This window comes from Lepidochelys kempii, chromosome 10, assembly GCF_965140285.1.
Source record: "Lepidochelys kempii isolate rLepKem1 chromosome 10, rLepKem1.hap1, whole genome shotgun sequence".
NCBI lineage: Eukaryota > Metazoa > Chordata > Testudines > Cheloniidae > Lepidochelys > Lepidochelys kempii.
In genome coordinates, this window is record NC_136389.1 from 62,478,266 (window position 1) to 62,496,441 (window position 18,176).

The following is an 18,176-nucleotide window of genomic DNA, read 5'->3' on the forward strand; positions in this document are numbered from 1 at the left end:
CTGTATGCATCTTTATTGTAATGTTATCCTTCTTCTTGCTTAGTATATCGAATATTGGCAATGCCTTTTGTAATTCTCCATAAAAAATTTTAACTGGCAAATATTTTTTTTCTGATCCAATAGCTTTGTCAGAAAAATAACACTATTTGTAAAATAAATGCCATTGGTATTCATTGGCCAGAACTATGGTGATTAACTGAGGATCTGCAGCTATAGTGCACATTATACCATCTGATGAATTTAGATTTGATGTAAAGTTCTGTGTGTGTGTGTCTTTCTGGTTTTTCCCAGATCTGAAACCACGTGGTGTAGCAGTCAACCTGATCCCAGGACTACCAGCATATATATTATTCATGTGTGTCCGCCATGCTGATTACCTTAATGATGATCAAAAAGTGAGGTCATTGCTGACTTCCACTATTAATGGCATCAAAAAAGTATTGAAGGTTAGTTGTTTCATGTCCTTTATGAAAATGCAACTTGAAATCTACTTTTGCTTTTGTTTTAAAGAATAGAAAAAAGGCTTTCACCAATTTGGCTCTTAGTTACTGGTTAGTAAGTCATTCCCACAGGTAACTGCCTATCACAAAAATGTTGTTACCTGTCCCCAGATCATAGCTAGAGTTATACAGAATTAGTTTCACAATATAGTAGAGACAGTTTGACTCAAAAGAACAGTAGAAGTTATATTAACCCTTGTTTGATCCTAAAGAGCTTTCATCCTGCCCTCCACCCGTGCATGTATAATTTTGTGCACATAGTCACTTGCACAACTCATTCTTTATAGAACCCTTCCAATCCTCTTCATAATGCCACGCTGTTAACCCATATACTCCCATTGCTGTTTTGGTTGGGAGATTCCCAAATGGTTATGTGTAATTCTAAGGACTGTTCTGTGAGCTGGTAGAAAGGTTGAGGCCAGTGAACATTAATATCCTTAAATAGATTACCCTATGTAATTTTTATCAGGGCATTTTTCAGTCATTAAACAAAACAGCTACCATGACTGAAAAGCATTTAAGCAATGCACACCTTCTGGAAAAGCTTTAGTAAACACCAGTTGTGCAGGAATTCAGATAAAGTACTTAAGACAATATATGAATAGTCTTGGGAGAACAATGTGTCTAGTTATATCAGTTACTGCATGTTCCGTAAAGTGCTTCAGATTTAATTGTTCAGGAACCAGTTTCTAGGTTCAAAGCAAGCCTGGGGCTTTGTTTTTTCTTGTTAAGTTGACGTGTCAGGTTTATTAAAATTGTTACAAAGTGGTAGTAAAAGACCTCCAAATTCTAAGTTATGTTTTTGCTCCCCCTGCTGTACATCTTTATCCTCAGTGTTGCAGTTTGCTGAAACCAGTCATACTGTAGCACAGTGAGTACTGGTAAGAGAAAGTGCAGTAACAAACACAATCACCTAGATTTCAGCTCAGTTCACAGGACGGGGAAATGCCTGTAAAATTGGAAAAGAAAAAATTGGTTTGAAAAATAATATTTTGAAACTTCTACGAGAGGGTAAAAATGAATTTCACCGTTTTAAGAAAACACTTGCCTTTCAAATAATGTTATGGCAGTGTACAAAAAGCTGTCAAACATCAACATTACTATACTGGTAAGTCTATACAACTACCAGAAGAAAATGCGTGTATAGTGTTTTATTATTTTTAATTATTTTACAATGTATAGTGTATAATTTTTTGTTCTATTTTAGTTTTTAACATTTTCTTTTTCAATTTTTCTTATGAATCCAAACTCAAATGTCTTTGTTTTTGTCTTCAGAAAAGAGGTGACGACGTTGAAACTGTCTCCTTCTGGCTATCTAACACCTGCCGATTTTTGCACTGTTTGAAACAGTATAGTGGAGAAGAGGCAAGTGCCACTCCTGTTCTGTTTTTTTATTTTTATCATATGATTCATATTAGACCTTTCCCTTAAATTTAGTGTTTTGTTAAAATGCAAAATGAAAATAGGTGCAACAGTTAATGTGCACTAACCGTTCAACTTCAAAGGTGGGTTCAGATATGGCATGGCTCACAAATGAGGCACATTTGATAGTGTCAAGCAAGTTCACAATGTTTTCACAGCATTTGACTGTTCAAAATAATTGATGATCTTCGACCAAGAAAGATAGAAGACTGGTATAGTAAGGGGCTTACAGACCAGATAGGCTTGCATAGTGTCATCATACCAGTGGTATCAATCTGTGTTCCCATCAGATCTCAAAGTTAGGCAGTATCTCTAAGAAACACCAAAGGGCTTTGGAATAGGTGGTGGTAAGTTAGTAGATGGCATTGCAAGTCCATAGTGAACCAGTGTCCCAGCATGGTGCTAGAGGGCATCATGCTGGAAGTGCCATCTTTCAGATTATATACAAAATTAAGGTTTCAGCTAATTTTGGTAGTTAAAGATGCATGGCATTATTTGTAAAAATAAGGATGTTAGCCCATTAGCCATGGTGTCCTGAACACATTTCAAGTAAGGTAGAACATAGTTATCCATCTGATTCATTCCTGCAAATTTAATTAGATATTATAGGAGGGATTCTCTCCATAACCATCCAACGGAGAATTCCCCAAGATAAAATTGGAGGGTGGGATCTCTCACCTGCCGCAAAGCTGGCAGAAGTGTCTCCTGCACCAGATGCTGCCCACTGCCACGCAGGATGTGGGAAGGAGCTCTACTCAGCTATGCTGAGCCTCCACTGGTATATGACTATGCACCAGTGGTGTACATTGGTGCAACTCTGGGGCTTTACAAACACACAGCAGGGCACAGACCAGCCCAAAAAATGAGAAGCTCCGACACTTTCCACCCACCCACTCTCCTGCACTGATTGGAGATTGACCCTGAGAGAGAATCTGGCCTGTATCTCTGTGTAGAAAAGAAAAGGAATAATTGTGCTGCCTTGCTCTAAGCTTGTAAACCCTATTCACATCTCACTCCAGAAGTGGCTATATTTCAATGCTGCATGAAGTGATGCCTCAGTGTAGTGTTTATATCAGTTTAATTTTCTAATGTACTCTGTAATCCTTCAAGATGAAAGGTTTTGTGATGGTGGCAAAATTATAGTTATCTGAATATTAAAAAAAGACATTTAAGGTACACACTATATGTAGATCAGTGCTACTCAAAGTGGTAGTCTGCGGACCGGTGCCAGTCCGCGAGCCATTGGCTGCCGGTCTGCGCGCTCATTGAAAACAAAAATTGCCAGTCCCCCACATCAGATAGCTTGAGAAGCACTGATGTAGAGTACATATGTTACACTCCCCCTGAGAATGGGTCTAAATAGCAGTGTAGACAGTGAGGCACTGCTGAGGCAAGCAAAGACATTCCTGAAGCCTCTGGATATGTACCCTACATGCCCAAGCAGTGCCTCTCCTGTCTACACTGCTCTGTTTTTAGCAGTGTAGTCTCCTACTGCCAGAGCCTTTCCCCGCCACAGTAAAAAGACTATGGCAGTGGGGCACTGCTCCAGTGCGGGGAAGCAGCAGGGCAGGGCTCTGGAAGCTCCCTGCTGCTTCCCTCATGCCAGAGCCTTTCACTGACACGCTGTGGTGTGGATGCAGCCTGCTTTTCATTGCAGTGTGTAGCTATCCTGCACAGTACTGCAAGAGGTGTGCAGTGTGGATGTAGCCTTAGAGGGAGGTCTTTAAATGCGCCTTTCTATTCATACAATTCTTTAAAGGCCTAGAAAGACTATTTGTGCAGCTAGAAATAACGGGGGCAAAGTAGTGGTTTATTTGTAACTTCAGTAAATGCTTCAGATTCTTGAAGTTTCAAGGCAGTGTAGCCTGATCTACAGATTATGTATTAATTATATTGATTACTTACGAATCCTGAGTTATCACTTCGAGGGTTGATAGTTTCTTGTCCCAAGACCAGGCCCAGTATTATTCAAATTATTATATAGTTGGAAACCCCAATGTCCACAGTTGCAACACTCACTGCAGGAAGTCTTCAATATATTTACAAATAGTTTATCAATACATTTACACAGTCACAAACACCCCAACTCAGTAAGGTAGAAAGAGATACTACAGAATGCACATCTGCACATCCATATACTCACACCATCCCTTGTAGAACAGCCTGAACTGTTAGCCTTCATGTTCCTCATCAACATCACCTTTCCCCTCATCACCACTAGCCATTATTCTGGCACCTCCCAAGGACTACATCTCCTTCTACTGCCCCTAAGGGCAGGTCTTCACTACCCACCGGATCGGCGGATAGTGATCGATCTATTGGGGATCGATTTATCGCATCTCGTCTAGATGTGATAAATTGATCCCTGAATGCGCTCCCCGTCAACTCCGGAACTCCAGCTCGCGAGAGGTGGAAGCGGAGTCGACGGGGGAGCAGCAGCAGTCAACTCGCCGCCGTCCTCATGGTCAGGTAAGTTAACCTAAGATATGCCGACTTCAGCTATGCTATTCATGTAGCTGAAGTTGCGTATCTTAGGTTGACTTTGCCCTCCCCCAGTATAGACCAGGGCTAAGAGTGATGCAAGGGTTTTTCCCCTTTTCCTTATTTGTATTTCCTTACCTTACTAATGTTGGAGTATCCTTTTCCTATAGGTTAACATATCAATGATCTCAGTTTATTATCATATATGTCAATTCGTTACCATGGCCCTCTTGTGGTTAGTTATTTGTAGATGTAGCTTATGTACCTGTTATGTACGTCAATTCATATATATGGTCGAGTCATGTTCCTGTGGTCAGAAATTCCCCTTAAACACTCTATTTTTAGCTCCCTGATACTTGGAGTTTCCGTTGGGTCATTTTTCTGTTTAAAGTTTATCTGTTCAAAGTTCATAGGCCTCAAGCCTTATGCTAACTTGCTGAAGCTAATATCTGACAAGATACAGGCCTGTAGGTTCCTTGCATTAATGCTGAATATAATGCAAAGCAGTGAATATAATAAAGGCAAGCTCAACCTATGATAGAAGTCATTTGATCCATATCCAAAATGCAAATCCAAGTGTTAGCTGCAATAGAACCAACTTTTAAATGAAATGTTTTGGGGATGTAAGCGGGAGAATGGGAATGGATTTTCAAAGGAGTATTACTCGCCTACAGTAAGAAAAAAATATACATGCTATTTTGTACACTGAAGCATTTGCTTCCATTGTCTTGTGAATTCAGGGATTTATGAAGCACAACACGCCTCGTCAGAATGAACACTGCCTCACCAATTTTGACTTGGCTGAATACAGACAGGTATTGAGTGACTTGGCTATTCAGATCTACCAGCAGCTCGTCAGAGTGTTAGAGAATATTCTGCAGCCAATGATTGGTAAGGCAAAATTAAATTCTTCTAACTTTCCAGCTATATTAATCAAAATAAATTTCTCCCTACTCAATGAGAATGTGGTAGTATATGATGTCTTGTATTTTCCCTTAAATGGTATATTTATATTAAAGCACCCTACTAGTATTCTGTTTATAAATGACTAGTATAAGCAGAGATCAGGGAGAGAGAATGAAAGCATAACTCTGTTGCTACTCCCCCCCACACTATGACAGAATAGCTGGATGTACCATATAAATGCTTGTAATAAAGTAATAATATTGTCAGCAGTGAAGTAGTTAACAATGTTGATATTTAAATTCACATTTTTTTAAATGAAAATGATTTATTCTAGATCTCTAAGCAAAGCCCATTAAATTCATGTATCTCCCCTTAAGACAATATTGATATTTAAATTTTCACTTGGCTGCAGAGTCAACTCATCATTTAGATGAATGGAGCAGCTCTTAGCTCCACTGAAGCTATTGCTTATCTAATTGAAGACTCAGGAAAAAAGTACTATATTGAGCCACATTCAGGCTTTCTTTACAACCCTACAGACTAGGCTCTTTTTAAAATTGTAATGGAAACTTAACTTCGATTCTGCAGAAATTAGTGGGGGCAATTAGAAAAGATCTGGAATGGTATAGAATGGTGGCCAATAGAAAGCTCAGTCTACTACTTGTATATAAATATTAATTACTATTGTTTTGTAAAAATGTGTATATATTTGGGCATTTTTCAGCTATAGTAATAATGTTGTCAATCAAATGCAGTTTCAGGAATGCTGGAGCATGAAACTATTCAAGGCGTCTCAGGGGTAAAGCCACCAGGGCTGCGAAAGAGAACGTCCAGTATTGCGGATGAAGGGACCTACACGCTGGACTCTATCATTCGACAGCTGAACACATTCCACTCTGTAATGTGTCAGCATGGTATGGATCCGGAGTTGATCAAGCAAGTTGTCAAGCAAACGTTCTACATCACTGGGGCAGTAACCCTGAATAACCTCCTCTTGCGCAAGGACATGTGCTCCTGGAGCAAAGGGATGCAGATACGGTGAGAGAGCGCTCCATAGTATTTTCACTCGCCTCTTAAATGTACTGTTGGCTGTAAGAATGGATTTGTTATGCTCAGATAATTGTTTTGAATAATAGTTGTATTTCAGCATTCCATCTAAGAGAGAAGTGTGCCGGACTCCTTTATGCTGGTTTTGAGGGTTTCTTGCACTTAATATTTCACCAGGAAGTCATCATGTAATTTAGGGGTAAATCTTGGTTCCACAAACAAAGCTTCTGTAGGATGAAGTTGGGGGGAAACAAAATTAATTCCCTTTTATCTGCAAGTAAGGCTCAGCCCAGATGGTCAACACCTGCTACTGCAGAGTATGGGGAGGTGTAGCAAATGTTCCTCATTGCTTAACCTTGTCAGTTTGTGGCTCAGTGGACACATGATGTGTTCAGATCTATTGTCGTTCCTCTTTTTCCCAGTATGGGACACATTTTATTCATTTTTTGGTGTCTGTTGCCCAGTATATTCTGTTTGTATAGTGTTATCATATTCATCTCCTAAGAAGCTTTGAAAATCTCAGCCTAATATACAAGGGTGAAATCCTGCTTGTCTTAACTGCACAGAGTAGTCCCATTGAGGTGAATAAGGGGAACAGAGTTAGGCTGTACATCCAAACAGAGCCAAACAAGGAGGAGAAGCGGTAGATAGAGAGTGTTTGGCCATTATTTTCAAATATTCTTTGGAACTCAGGGTGTGAAGGCTTCTAATGGCACAGCATAGGGTTATTAAATAATTCTCAGGAAAATCAATTGAAGGGAGCTGCTATGGAAATAAACTTTACGGAAATTATAACTAGGTACTGTGTGAGGGAAGTACCCACAAAAACAAAATATGGGCATTAATTAAACAGAAAATCTAAAGCTCTTGATATTTGGTCAGACTTGAACAGTAGGAGTGAAAACATTCTTGGGGGGTTTCCTCTTTTAACAGGTACAATGTGAGTCAGCTTGAAGAATGGCTACGTGACAAAAATTTGATGAATAGTGGGGCTAAAGAAACACTGGAACCTCTAATTCAGGCCGCACAGTTGTTACAGGTGAAAAAGAAGACGGATGAAGATGCAGAAGCCATTTGTTCAATGTGCAATGCTCTAACTACTGCTCAGGTAATCCACCCCTTATCCTGACAGCTGTTACATTTATGCGCACCTCTAAACTGTGTTTTTTCTAGGCCTGCATGTGCTTCCATCTCAGAGATTGGGTATTTCTGATCATGTTGTTGTAAATAAGCATAATGAAAACAGAGGTCGAATGGGATAGTGGGTCCTCTCCCAAGGTCTGTGCACAAAATAGGTTCCAGGTTGTACTGCTTTAACGATACCAGTATAGTTAAGATGGCACGATCCCACCAATGTGGATGCAGTTATGTGGGGGGGGGGGAGTGCGATATACTAGTATAGCTAAGGGGAATAAGCTATACTGGCATAAAGGTCCTTTATACCAGTGTAATCCGTACTCAGGGTTGTACCAGAATAGTTAGTTCAATTGAAAAAACACTACAGGTGACTGAAATAGTTATATCTGTACAAAATCCGTGTAGGCTAGGCCTTTGACTCCAAGAATAAGAGATGCCTGTGTACCATACTACTACATTCCAGCCCAATCCCAATCCCTGCATCAGAAATGTAGACGTACCTGTTGCTTTTGCACTTTAAGAAAAAGTTCCAATTTCAGAAGTTTCAAATTTTATTTAAAAAAATAGAATCATGAAAAAAGTACAGAGATTTTTACTTAAGCTAAAGAAAGTTATTCTGTAACATTTGATGTTCCCCTTACTGATGTCTGTCTTTTTCTTGGATTGGGGTCTTCGTCCTACATTTAGGGCTCTAACTTGTTCCATTTAAAATCAGTGGAAATTTTACTACAGCCTTTGATGGGAACAGGATAGGGTCTGAAATGTAGGACCAAATTCAGGTAAAGGAAGTAGCAACACTTCCACTGACTTCAGTGGATGTAAGATATTATTGCTGCTGATTGATTGTCTTCTGGTAATTTTCACAGTGTGGTAGGCACTGCCCACACATGTGTCCGGCAATAGTGCCTGTCCCAAAGGACACACAATCTAAGAAGACAAGTGATATATGAAGGATGGAGAGAGTGAGCGAGCACTAACCTTTACATTTTAAAAACAGTCGTCAACCTCTGATCTCCTCCTGTGCTGGTATTAGCTGATCAATTTCGTGTAGCTGTCATGGAAGAAGTAGGAGTTGCCAGTGTGCCAGGATCAGCTGTTTAATAATATTGTACAGCTATGTATTTTCACATAAAAAAATATAAAAGGCTTGTTTATTTTAAATATGTGCCTTAATTTCTTATAGCATATAGTAATTTCTTAAATGAGTAAGAAAATTTCAAATGCATTGATTTGAAAAAAACTGTAACCAGCACTTGTAGACAACTAATTTAGAAAGATATTTTTAAACATTAAGAATAGGATGCATATATATTTAATTCAACAATAGACTGAAACCAAGAACTGTTGTTTTTCTTCACAGATTGTAAAAGTTTTGAATTTGTATACTCCAGTTAATGAGTTTGAAGAAAGGGTCTCAATATCATTTATACGTACGATACAGGTAAGTCTGTTTTTTGCCCCACATATTGTTGAGTTAGTTCTACAGGAGCTCATGCTCAAATAAATTGGTTAGTCTCTAAGGTGCCACAAGTACTCCTTTTCTTTTTAGGAACACATCAGTGAGCCAAAATAAGTGTTGTCATAAAGTACAGTGCAATATTCAAAGTAAAGCAGGCTTGTCAACTACATTTTCTTTTCTTCTTCTGTAATACAGATGTGATACCAAGACATTTACCATATATACTTATTCATAAGCCGAATATTTTTGGTAAAAAAGTGACGCATCAAAGAACGGGGGTTGGCTTATAAACAGGTCTACACCAAAATTTGATGATTTTAAACTCTATGAAATCATTGAATTGAATATCTAATACATTGTCATTTTGTTTACCTGGAGTTTCTGCAGGCATGGAGCCCCTCAGTTCCCTGTGGCCGCGGTTCGCCGTTCCCAGCCAATGGGAGCTGCAGGAAGTGGGAACTGAGGGGCTCCATGCCTGTGAACGCTCCAGGTAAACAAAAGGTCCCAACCCGCCAGCGGCTTACCCTGACAGGCCGGGAGCCAAAGTTTGCCAACCCCTGAAATATAGGGTCAGTTTATGAAAGTGTCATACAGTTTTTACTATTTTTACTTATCCATCTTGGGGGGTCGGCTTATAAACAAACGGGCTAATGAACGAGTATATACGGTATGTTTATTGTAGACTGTCACAATTTCTGCTACGATTTGCAGATTTAAACTAATGTAGACTTTATAAACTTTCTATCACTATTTATTTTTAAAATGAATTCTAGGTACCTGATTTTCAGAAGATGACATAATTTTTCTATCTCTGTATCTTTATTTGTGCACACTCCACTATACTCACTTTTCAAGCATTAACATTTGTAAATGCAAGTGAGGAAATTTGTACACACCAAACCCATTCATTCAAATTTTTTTTACACAAGAGGTCAATTTGAGACTACTTTGAAAACTGAGCCATACATATCAGAAGTTCTCAATTCAGCTCTTCTAATTTGAAAAATATGATGAGAATTAAACATTTTTTGAAAATTCAGAGGAATACTGGCTAGTTAATTAATTTTTAAAATTATCTGGTATCTATTAGGGGAACAATAAGATTGATAAGGGAGATTGACAAGATACAATAACTCCTCACTTAACGTTGTAGTTATGTTCCTGAAAAATGCTACTTTAAGCAAAATGATGTTAAGCGAATCCAATTTCCCCATAAGAATTATGTAAATAGCAGGGGTTAGATTCCAGGGAAATTTTTTTCACCAGACAAAAGACTATATTTTATATATATATACACACGTATACACAGTATAAGTTTTAAACAAACAATTTAATACTGTACACAGCAATGATGATTGTGAAGCTTGGTTGAGGTGGAGGAGTCAGAGGGTGGGCTATTTCCCAGGGAATGCCTTACTGCTAAACGATGAACTAACACTCGGCTGAGCCCTCAAGGGTTAACGCGTTGTTGTTAATGTAGCCTCACACTCTACAAGATAGCACAAATGGAGGTAGGAGACACAGCATGGCAGAGAGAGACAGAGACACACATGGGGGGAGGGGGGGTGAGACAAACACGGTGTATGTGTGTGTGTGTGTGTGACGTGCATTGTCCCTTTAAGTACGCTGATCCCACTCTAAGGACACTGCCTTTTTAAGTAGATCTACAAGCTCGGTCCTGAGCCCTGTTTTATGTCCCCCCTTCCCCCCGCCCTGTGGAAATGGGGGGCAGGAGCAGTGGGAGGGGGACACCCTGACATTAGCACTTCTCCTTCCGCCCCTGCACAGCAAGCAGGAGGCTCCTGGGAGCAGCTCCAAGGCAGAGGGCAGGAGCCGCAGCAGCATATGGCAGTGGGGGGAGGGACAGCTGAACTGCCCGGCAATTGATAGCCTGCTGGGCGGCTGCCACACAAGGAACGATGGGGAGCTGATGGGGGGCTGCTGGGCCACCCTGGTTCCAAACCCCCCTCCCCCCACTAGCTCCAGCGGCTGCTCTTCCTGCAAGCAGTGAACAAAGCAGGCAGCTGCGAAACAACGTTATAAGGGAGCATTGCGCAACTTTAAACGAGCCTGTTCCCTAATTGATCAGCAACGTAACAATGAAACAATGTTAACCAGGACAACGTTAAGTGAGGAGTTACTGTAAAACCAAAATAAAACAAATTAATCATTCTGCATACTCACTGAAGAGGTACAGTTAATATATGCTGGAAAGGTCCCCTACCCTCTGCAGAAAATCTAAATGTTTCTTCAGATTTGTTATGAAGGAAAGACATGCAGATCCAAAGCTGCTCAGGGGCAGCTCTGATTTATGTGCCCAACTGTTACAAAGGGTCCAGATCAAGCTACCAAATGTATATGTATATATTTTGCACTGAACAGTAGTCAAATATTTAGTATGACAAGCTCAAACAATGACATGTTTTCTTTTTAATAATTTCTTTCTCAAGAGAATGTTTAAAGCCCACAAAGTAATGATAACTGTAGCTCACGAAAGCTTATGCTCAAATAAATTGGTTAGTCTCTAAGGTGCCACAAGTACTCCTTTTCTTTTTGTGAATACAGACTAACACGGATGTTACTCTGAAACCTGAAAATCAAGTATAACTGATTATAAGCTCCAGTTTTATTTACAAAAAAAGCATGATACTAAGCAACTCAAATCCAACATGATTATTTTTGATCTGCCTTTGCTGCAAGATGAAGTATTAACACAACCAATTTCTTATCTTTTATAGATGCGTTTACGAGACAGGAAAGACTCTCCTCAGCTGCTAATGGATGCTAAACACATCTTTCCTGTTACTTTTCCATTTAATCCATCCTCTCTTGCATTAGAAACCATTCAGATTCCAACCAGCTTGGGCCTAGCATTCATCTCACGTGTCTGAACCAAGGCTGCACTGTCAGCTATTGACAATGAGTCTGTTGCCTGAAATCTGAATCCATTAAAACATAGTGAGCCACTGAAAATACGTTTTTGAAGGGACAATACTGTATATGCCCAGATTTTTAGTATGGGTAGCTGGAAATCTACATAACTGTACCACAACTGGAAGGCTGGTAGAAAGATGTGCATTTGTATAGGTCATTATTTTCGTGTAGACACATTACTGATTGTTACGTTTCCAGAGTATGAATATAGGGCTAGGGCAAAAATTGTCTTCAGCTGCCTAGAGACATTTTTAGATCTTTAGTAACATATTTAAATAGTGTACATTAAAATCCATACACAATCTGCTCATAGGCAGGGACCAATAAAGACAGACACGGTACTATAAGTGGAGGACTAGAAGTAAGGCATTTTGTAGTAGAATACATAGTCATGTAGGAATCTGTTTCTCCATTAGAGTTTTTGACAATTTAAACATAGCAAACTGGCAATATATAAAATAATTTGTTAAACAGCTTCCTTATTTATGTCAGTATGACATAAATTATGAAGTTTTAAAGTCTTTTGGCTTACTATGCGGTATAACATAGGAGTTCATTTGTTAGTACTGTGATTTACTAAACATATTAAACTGCTGCTGAGTATTGTGTTCTTTAAAATGTATGACAGTATCCTTTATTAGGCACTAAAATAGGAGACTTCACTTTTTCTTATCAACTTTGTTTACAGTCCAATGCAGTCCATTCTTTTAACTGGATTTATGCAAATGTCAACAAATATCACCTGGAAAGGAAAAATGGTAACTAAGCACAAGTAGCACATTGGAAGTTACATGACAGTTTTCTTTAAAGATAGGATACAAAAATATTCGTCTTGTGGCAAAATGAACAAAAGTCAGTCATGATTATTATAATTATTTCATATTTTGTAGTTGGTCAGGGTTTTTCCTTTGTCCAATTTTAGTCCAAGGAAATGGCATTGTATTTTTTCAATATCATCCATTTTATGTCTTTGCCACACTTTTTAAGATGTATTCTCAAATACCTAGAATGAAAGGGGAAATTCCTTGAGTAGGCCAATACCTTCATTAGTCTATATATTGGCTTCTGGAAACGTACAACAAACATTGACTGGAAAGGGAGTATTTAAAATTGTGCAGTTTTTGAATCTATCCACATAGTTCAATGAACCTATTTAACAAAAAGATTACTTCATGATAGAAAAATAGTTTTAAAAAAAATCTATAAAGTGTTCTGTAAGATCCAGAATGCACAATGAGAAATTATAGTTGTTTTGGCGTCTGCACTTCCACTCAGAAAGAATATTCCCTCTTTCACTCCTCAGATCTTCTCCAGTGTGGAATTTATATTTTAAAATATACAGAGGCCTTGGTCAACACTCCATTTCTGAATTTTAAAACATGGTCAGTGATGTATAGTTCAAATATACATATGAAAAAGTTGCACATTACTAAATTGTAGAGTGCAATATCTTAATGTATCATGCAAATTAGCAACTTAGCATGAACATTTATTTCTTTATAAGAATAGAAAAGTATTCTAGAGGTATACTTTTAGAATGTTCTGATACTAATCAGTTTGCCTGCAAACCTACAAAATCATTTTGCTATCAGCTGAGCAGACCAATACATTTCAGTTATGTTTTATTTGAGATATATACATGCACCTTATATATGGTGACTGATAAAATGTATAATAAAGAAAGCTTGATCTTTGTCAGTACCATTTTGAAATGCTCATGCCTTTTTATTTTCAGAAGTGTGTGCCCGTTTTTTGTGTTTTATAGCTCACTACTGATACGTTTCGGTACCTACAAGTAAGCATTGCATCTTTAATTTGGATGATCTTTGTTAAATTATTTTCATATGCAAAGTAAACCAAAAGCACTTCATTCAAATATGTTTGTTACTTTATCTCTGACGCCAAGGATAATATAAGCTGGCTCCAAACACAGTATAATATAATATGGTGGAGTGTACTAATCTTTCAAAGTTTCAGGAAGTACTGCACTTGTTAATATGTCATGAAAAAGCTCTGATACCCAGTAATAGCATAAGAGCAGGAAATAGGTGAGACATTTAGAAAAATAGAAACTTTTCTCCTCCTGTTTAAATAAAACTGGCACAACAGTATATTCATACTGTAGATCAGGAAATATATCTACTACTTAAACACATAGTTATGAAAATTGATGTTTAAAATGTATTTTTGTTTTTAAAATTTGTTTACTGGTATAAAGCCTTACTGTGTCTTGTTTCCTTAACAAAGTAGTAGTAAGTTGTTTATAGGTATTATCCATAAACTCAGTGGTTTGAGTAGTGTTACATTTATATCACATTAAAAGTATATGCTGCTTGACATGTTTTAAAGGAAAATATTTCTAAGTTGAAATAGATGTGTACTTGGTAAATCATCTACAATTTTACATAACAGTATTTTACATGCACTTTTCAGAAGTAAGGATTTTAGTCTTGATTTATGATATAAAATATTTTTCACCTTAGGTTTAAGGTCTCTTTAAATAACTATGGAAACAAATATAAACATCTTTTACCAACTTTTTTTTTCCTTTGACTCATGGTTATGCTCTTTTAATGTGGACATAACTTTTATATTTTAATTTATTCTCTATTGATATAGTAGATTCTGTTGGATGCTGGAAATTATTAATTTGTCAATGTCCCTTTTGACATATATAACCATTCTAAAGATGTTGCACAATAATTACCTCATTGAGTTTGGTATATTTTTAGTCCAGTGATTATTTTGCTCTGCTTTTTGCCACATAATCTTCTATCCAAATTTTAACAAATTGTTACCCAGGCTTTAATCCGAGATGGAACTTGAAAGTGCTTAAAGAATTTTGCTTTATTAAATGTGATTAATCTAGTCTACTTGATCAGAATTGAAAGATATGGTATACGTCATCTTTGAAAAGTTGATTTTTTTTTTAATCCGTTAACAGTTGTTCCATACCTGGAAACACCAGCATTTGAAAGCTGAAGGTCTGTATCATTTAGGATTTAAAACTGAACACATTTCAAAATATCATACAAGAATTCTGAGAGAATTCCTTTTGTTTTTTAAGATGCTGATAGTTCATCTGATAAATAAAAGCCTTTAAATGGGTTTTCACTCTATATCACCACCATACATGGGTGAAAACCAAAACAATTCACAATGACACAGGCTTTGAAATGTTGTAGTGTCTGATGTTGTATTTAGTAAACGTGTGCACCATAAACACTGTACCCTATTAGCTGTCACTGAAAAATGTCCAAATAAAAACCAACTCCACAACTGTTGTTTTAGTTTTTCTGTGACTATTTAAACAACGGATATATTCAAATGAGGCCCAATCCAACCCCATGGAAGCCATCAGGAGCCTTTCTATTGACCTGAAAGGGCAGCTGGTTCAGGTCCAGGATGTCATACATACCCGTGCACACAAACAGATTCATACTGACAGAACCTTCTTCTGTAAATACATCTATACTGTTTGTGTCTTTTGTTGTACAGAAAGCAATTCTGTCAGTATGTTAACATGCTACTATTTCAGAGTGCATGGAAAACAAATTTATGCTAATGAACAGAAGAAAATTAAGGTTGCGAATTAAACAAAAACACAAGACTTCTGTGCCCTGGAAGCTCTAAAACCAGACGGTGTTTTTAGTGGAACTTTATCTTAATATCATAAAGAACTTAGTGTATCCGACCTACTGTGACACTCCTGGGGATACCCACGGTGGTGAGGAAGCCTTGTCGGTCAGTGCCTGCCAAGGGTCAGCTCCCCAACCCCAGCAGCCATGGGCAACATAAGCACTCCCCTCCAGGTCTACACAGGCCCAGCTCTATCTATACAGATTAGTGATAGGCTCACTCCAACCCTCAAGCCCCCCGAGTGTCCCCCTGGACTGACCACGCCCTGATCTACTGGATGCTCACTGAATTCACAGAATCTGCTGCTCCCAAAGAACCAGTACACACCAGCTTACCACTTTCACCTCAGGATCATCACTCTGCTTAACACACACCACTTAGATATGTTTATTTAACAACATAGAGTGATTCAAGAAGTAGCAAGTCAAAGTATTGGAAACAAATGGTTGCATGTAAAATAAAATCATACTACGCATTCTAGAACATACTCACTTTAACTAATTACTGTCATGTCTCACGTTGCTCACCACCATTTCTCAGCCAGGTAGGCTGTGATCCCTTTTTCACAAAACAAGCTTGTCTCTGAAGTGAAGAATAGTACATCTCTCCTTGAAATCCCATATACATCAAAATAGTGGTTTGATCTTTATTCATAAAGCAGGCCCCCTCCTGCCGTATGTTTCTTTCTATAGATTTTGCAATCTCGTGTCAATTTTGTAACCTTAATTAATTGGTGGCTCCATTGTGAGCCAGGCAATGACCAACTAGAGAAAGAACCGTTTATTTCCCCCATCTGAACAGAATCTATCACAGGGGTCGGCAACCTTTCAGAAGGGGTGTGCCGAGTCTTCATTTATGCACTCTAATTTAAGGTTTTGCGTGCCAGTAATACATTTTAACGTTTTTAGAAGGTCTCTTTCTATACGTCTATAATATATAATTAAACTATTGTTGTATGTAAAGTAAATAAGGTTTTTAAAATGTTTAAGAAGCTTCACTTAAATTAAAACGCAGAGCCCCCCGGACCAGTGGCCAGGACCCGGGCAGTGTGAGTGCCACTGAAAATCAGCTCGCGGGCCACCGTTTGCAGGCGTGCCCTAGGTTGCCTACCCCTGATCTATCACCTTCTAGTGACCTGTCTTAACTTACATACCTTAAAACCACAGTTTTCAGGATAGATATATATCTCCTTAAATATCATTCACATAGACATTTTGCAAAGACTGTGATGACCAGTAAGCTACCGGCTCTTGGTAGAGACCTTACGTGCCAGCCTTTGATGAATTATTATGCATATACCAACCCTAGGGGATACCTGTAACCCCCCTATTCACCTCTTATGCCATCTGCCAGTTGGCACCTGGATCACACCAACATCATTATAGTTAGCTATATTTTGAGCTTTTGTTAATTTGTCACAACCTTAATATTTAAATTTGGGCTTTTGTATATTTTATTCCCTTGCTGGTTTAATAAAATGTAAGGAAAAACCCAAATGTAATTTTATAAAGAATGCAATTAACAAAGTTACATTTCTATTATCACTTGTTTACTCAGGAATGGTTTCCTTGGTCATCTTCAGTAAATTATATCATTTATATTTTACTAATAAAGATTTACCCAAGAGAAACTGTTCCACTTGTTCCAGTAGGTATCTTTTGAGGTACAAGACTACTGTATCTGTGTACAATAATTATAAAAATCAGGGGGGTAAGTTACTGTACAAACTGCACACAACAGCTACATTTAATAATTCGATTTATTTTTCTTTTTTAACACTAGATTGAAGTATGTGTTATATTTCTTCATTTTGAGGGAGATTTTCAATACCACTGAAGAGCGATAAATATCTAATGCTCATTTCTGCTTCAGAAAATCTCCTCCTTCAACCATTTGGCGTCACAAAATGTAGTCATTGATAAATGTTTTAAATCCAAATTAAGGAGACTGGATTCTATTTAATTGCCAACAAAATTAAAAAAGAAAATTCCCCAATTACCGGACTCTCAGCCCAGAGTCCTTTGCCTATAGCTATGGCAGACTGAGCCAGCCTCCTTTGAGCGGACTGTACACATTAGTAGATGTAAAGAACCATCTAACAACATGATGGAAAATGTTTATAAAGTCACTAATTTCCAAGCTAATACCTTGGAAAATGACACATTCAGAGCTTCTTTAATACAGCTGGCGTGTCTTAAAAAAATGTCAGGGAGGAGACTGCTCTCCTGCTTTAGGGAACCCTGCAAGCTGTAGCTCTGTTAAATTCAGAACCATGTTTGGCCATGTCTAGACTGGGGATTTGCCCCAATTACAGCCACTATAGCTGCAGCAGTGCACCCCTTAGTACTGATAGAAAGAGCCACTATTTGTTCCCTTTGCTGGAAAGTAGGGTAAGCTATTGGTGCAAATTGCCGCTTTCCCTGTCTGTCTTTGGGGCACGCACCATAGAATCATAGAATATCAGGGTTGGAAGGGACCCCAGAAGGTCATCTAGTCCAACCCCCTGCTCGAAGCAGGACCAATTCCCAGTTAAATCATCCCAGCCAGGGCTTTGTCAAGCCTGACCTTAAAAACCTCTAAGGAAGGAGATTCTACCACCTCCCTAGGTAACGCATTCCAGTGCTTCACCACCCTCCTAGTGAAAAAGTTTT

The 18,176-nt window shown here is 38.3% G+C and overlaps 1 protein-coding gene across 5 annotated transcripts in view; it reads left to right on the top strand.

Moving 5' to 3' along the window:
- Positions 1–15,165, top strand: part of MYO5A (myosin VA) — a 218,794-nt gene extending 203,629 nt beyond the window's left edge. For all 5 annotated transcript variants that reach the window (XM_073303845.2, XM_073303846.2, XM_073303848.2 and 2 more), the window contains 7 exons: positions 292–446; positions 1,776–1,865; positions 5,144–5,294; positions 6,065–6,347; positions 7,290–7,464; positions 8,854–8,934; positions 11,691–15,165. In XM_073303845.2, coding sequence (XP_073159946.1) covers positions 292–446; positions 1,776–1,865; positions 5,144–5,294; positions 6,065–6,347; positions 7,290–7,464; positions 8,854–8,934; positions 11,691–11,843 — 1,088 coding nt within the window. In that variant the 3' untranslated portion in view covers positions 11,844–15,165. The remainder of the gene's footprint in view (positions 1–291; positions 447–1,775; positions 1,866–5,143; positions 5,295–6,064; positions 6,348–7,289; positions 7,465–8,853; positions 8,935–11,690) is intronic.
- The last annotated feature ends 3,011 nt before the right edge of the window (positions 15,166–18,176 follow it).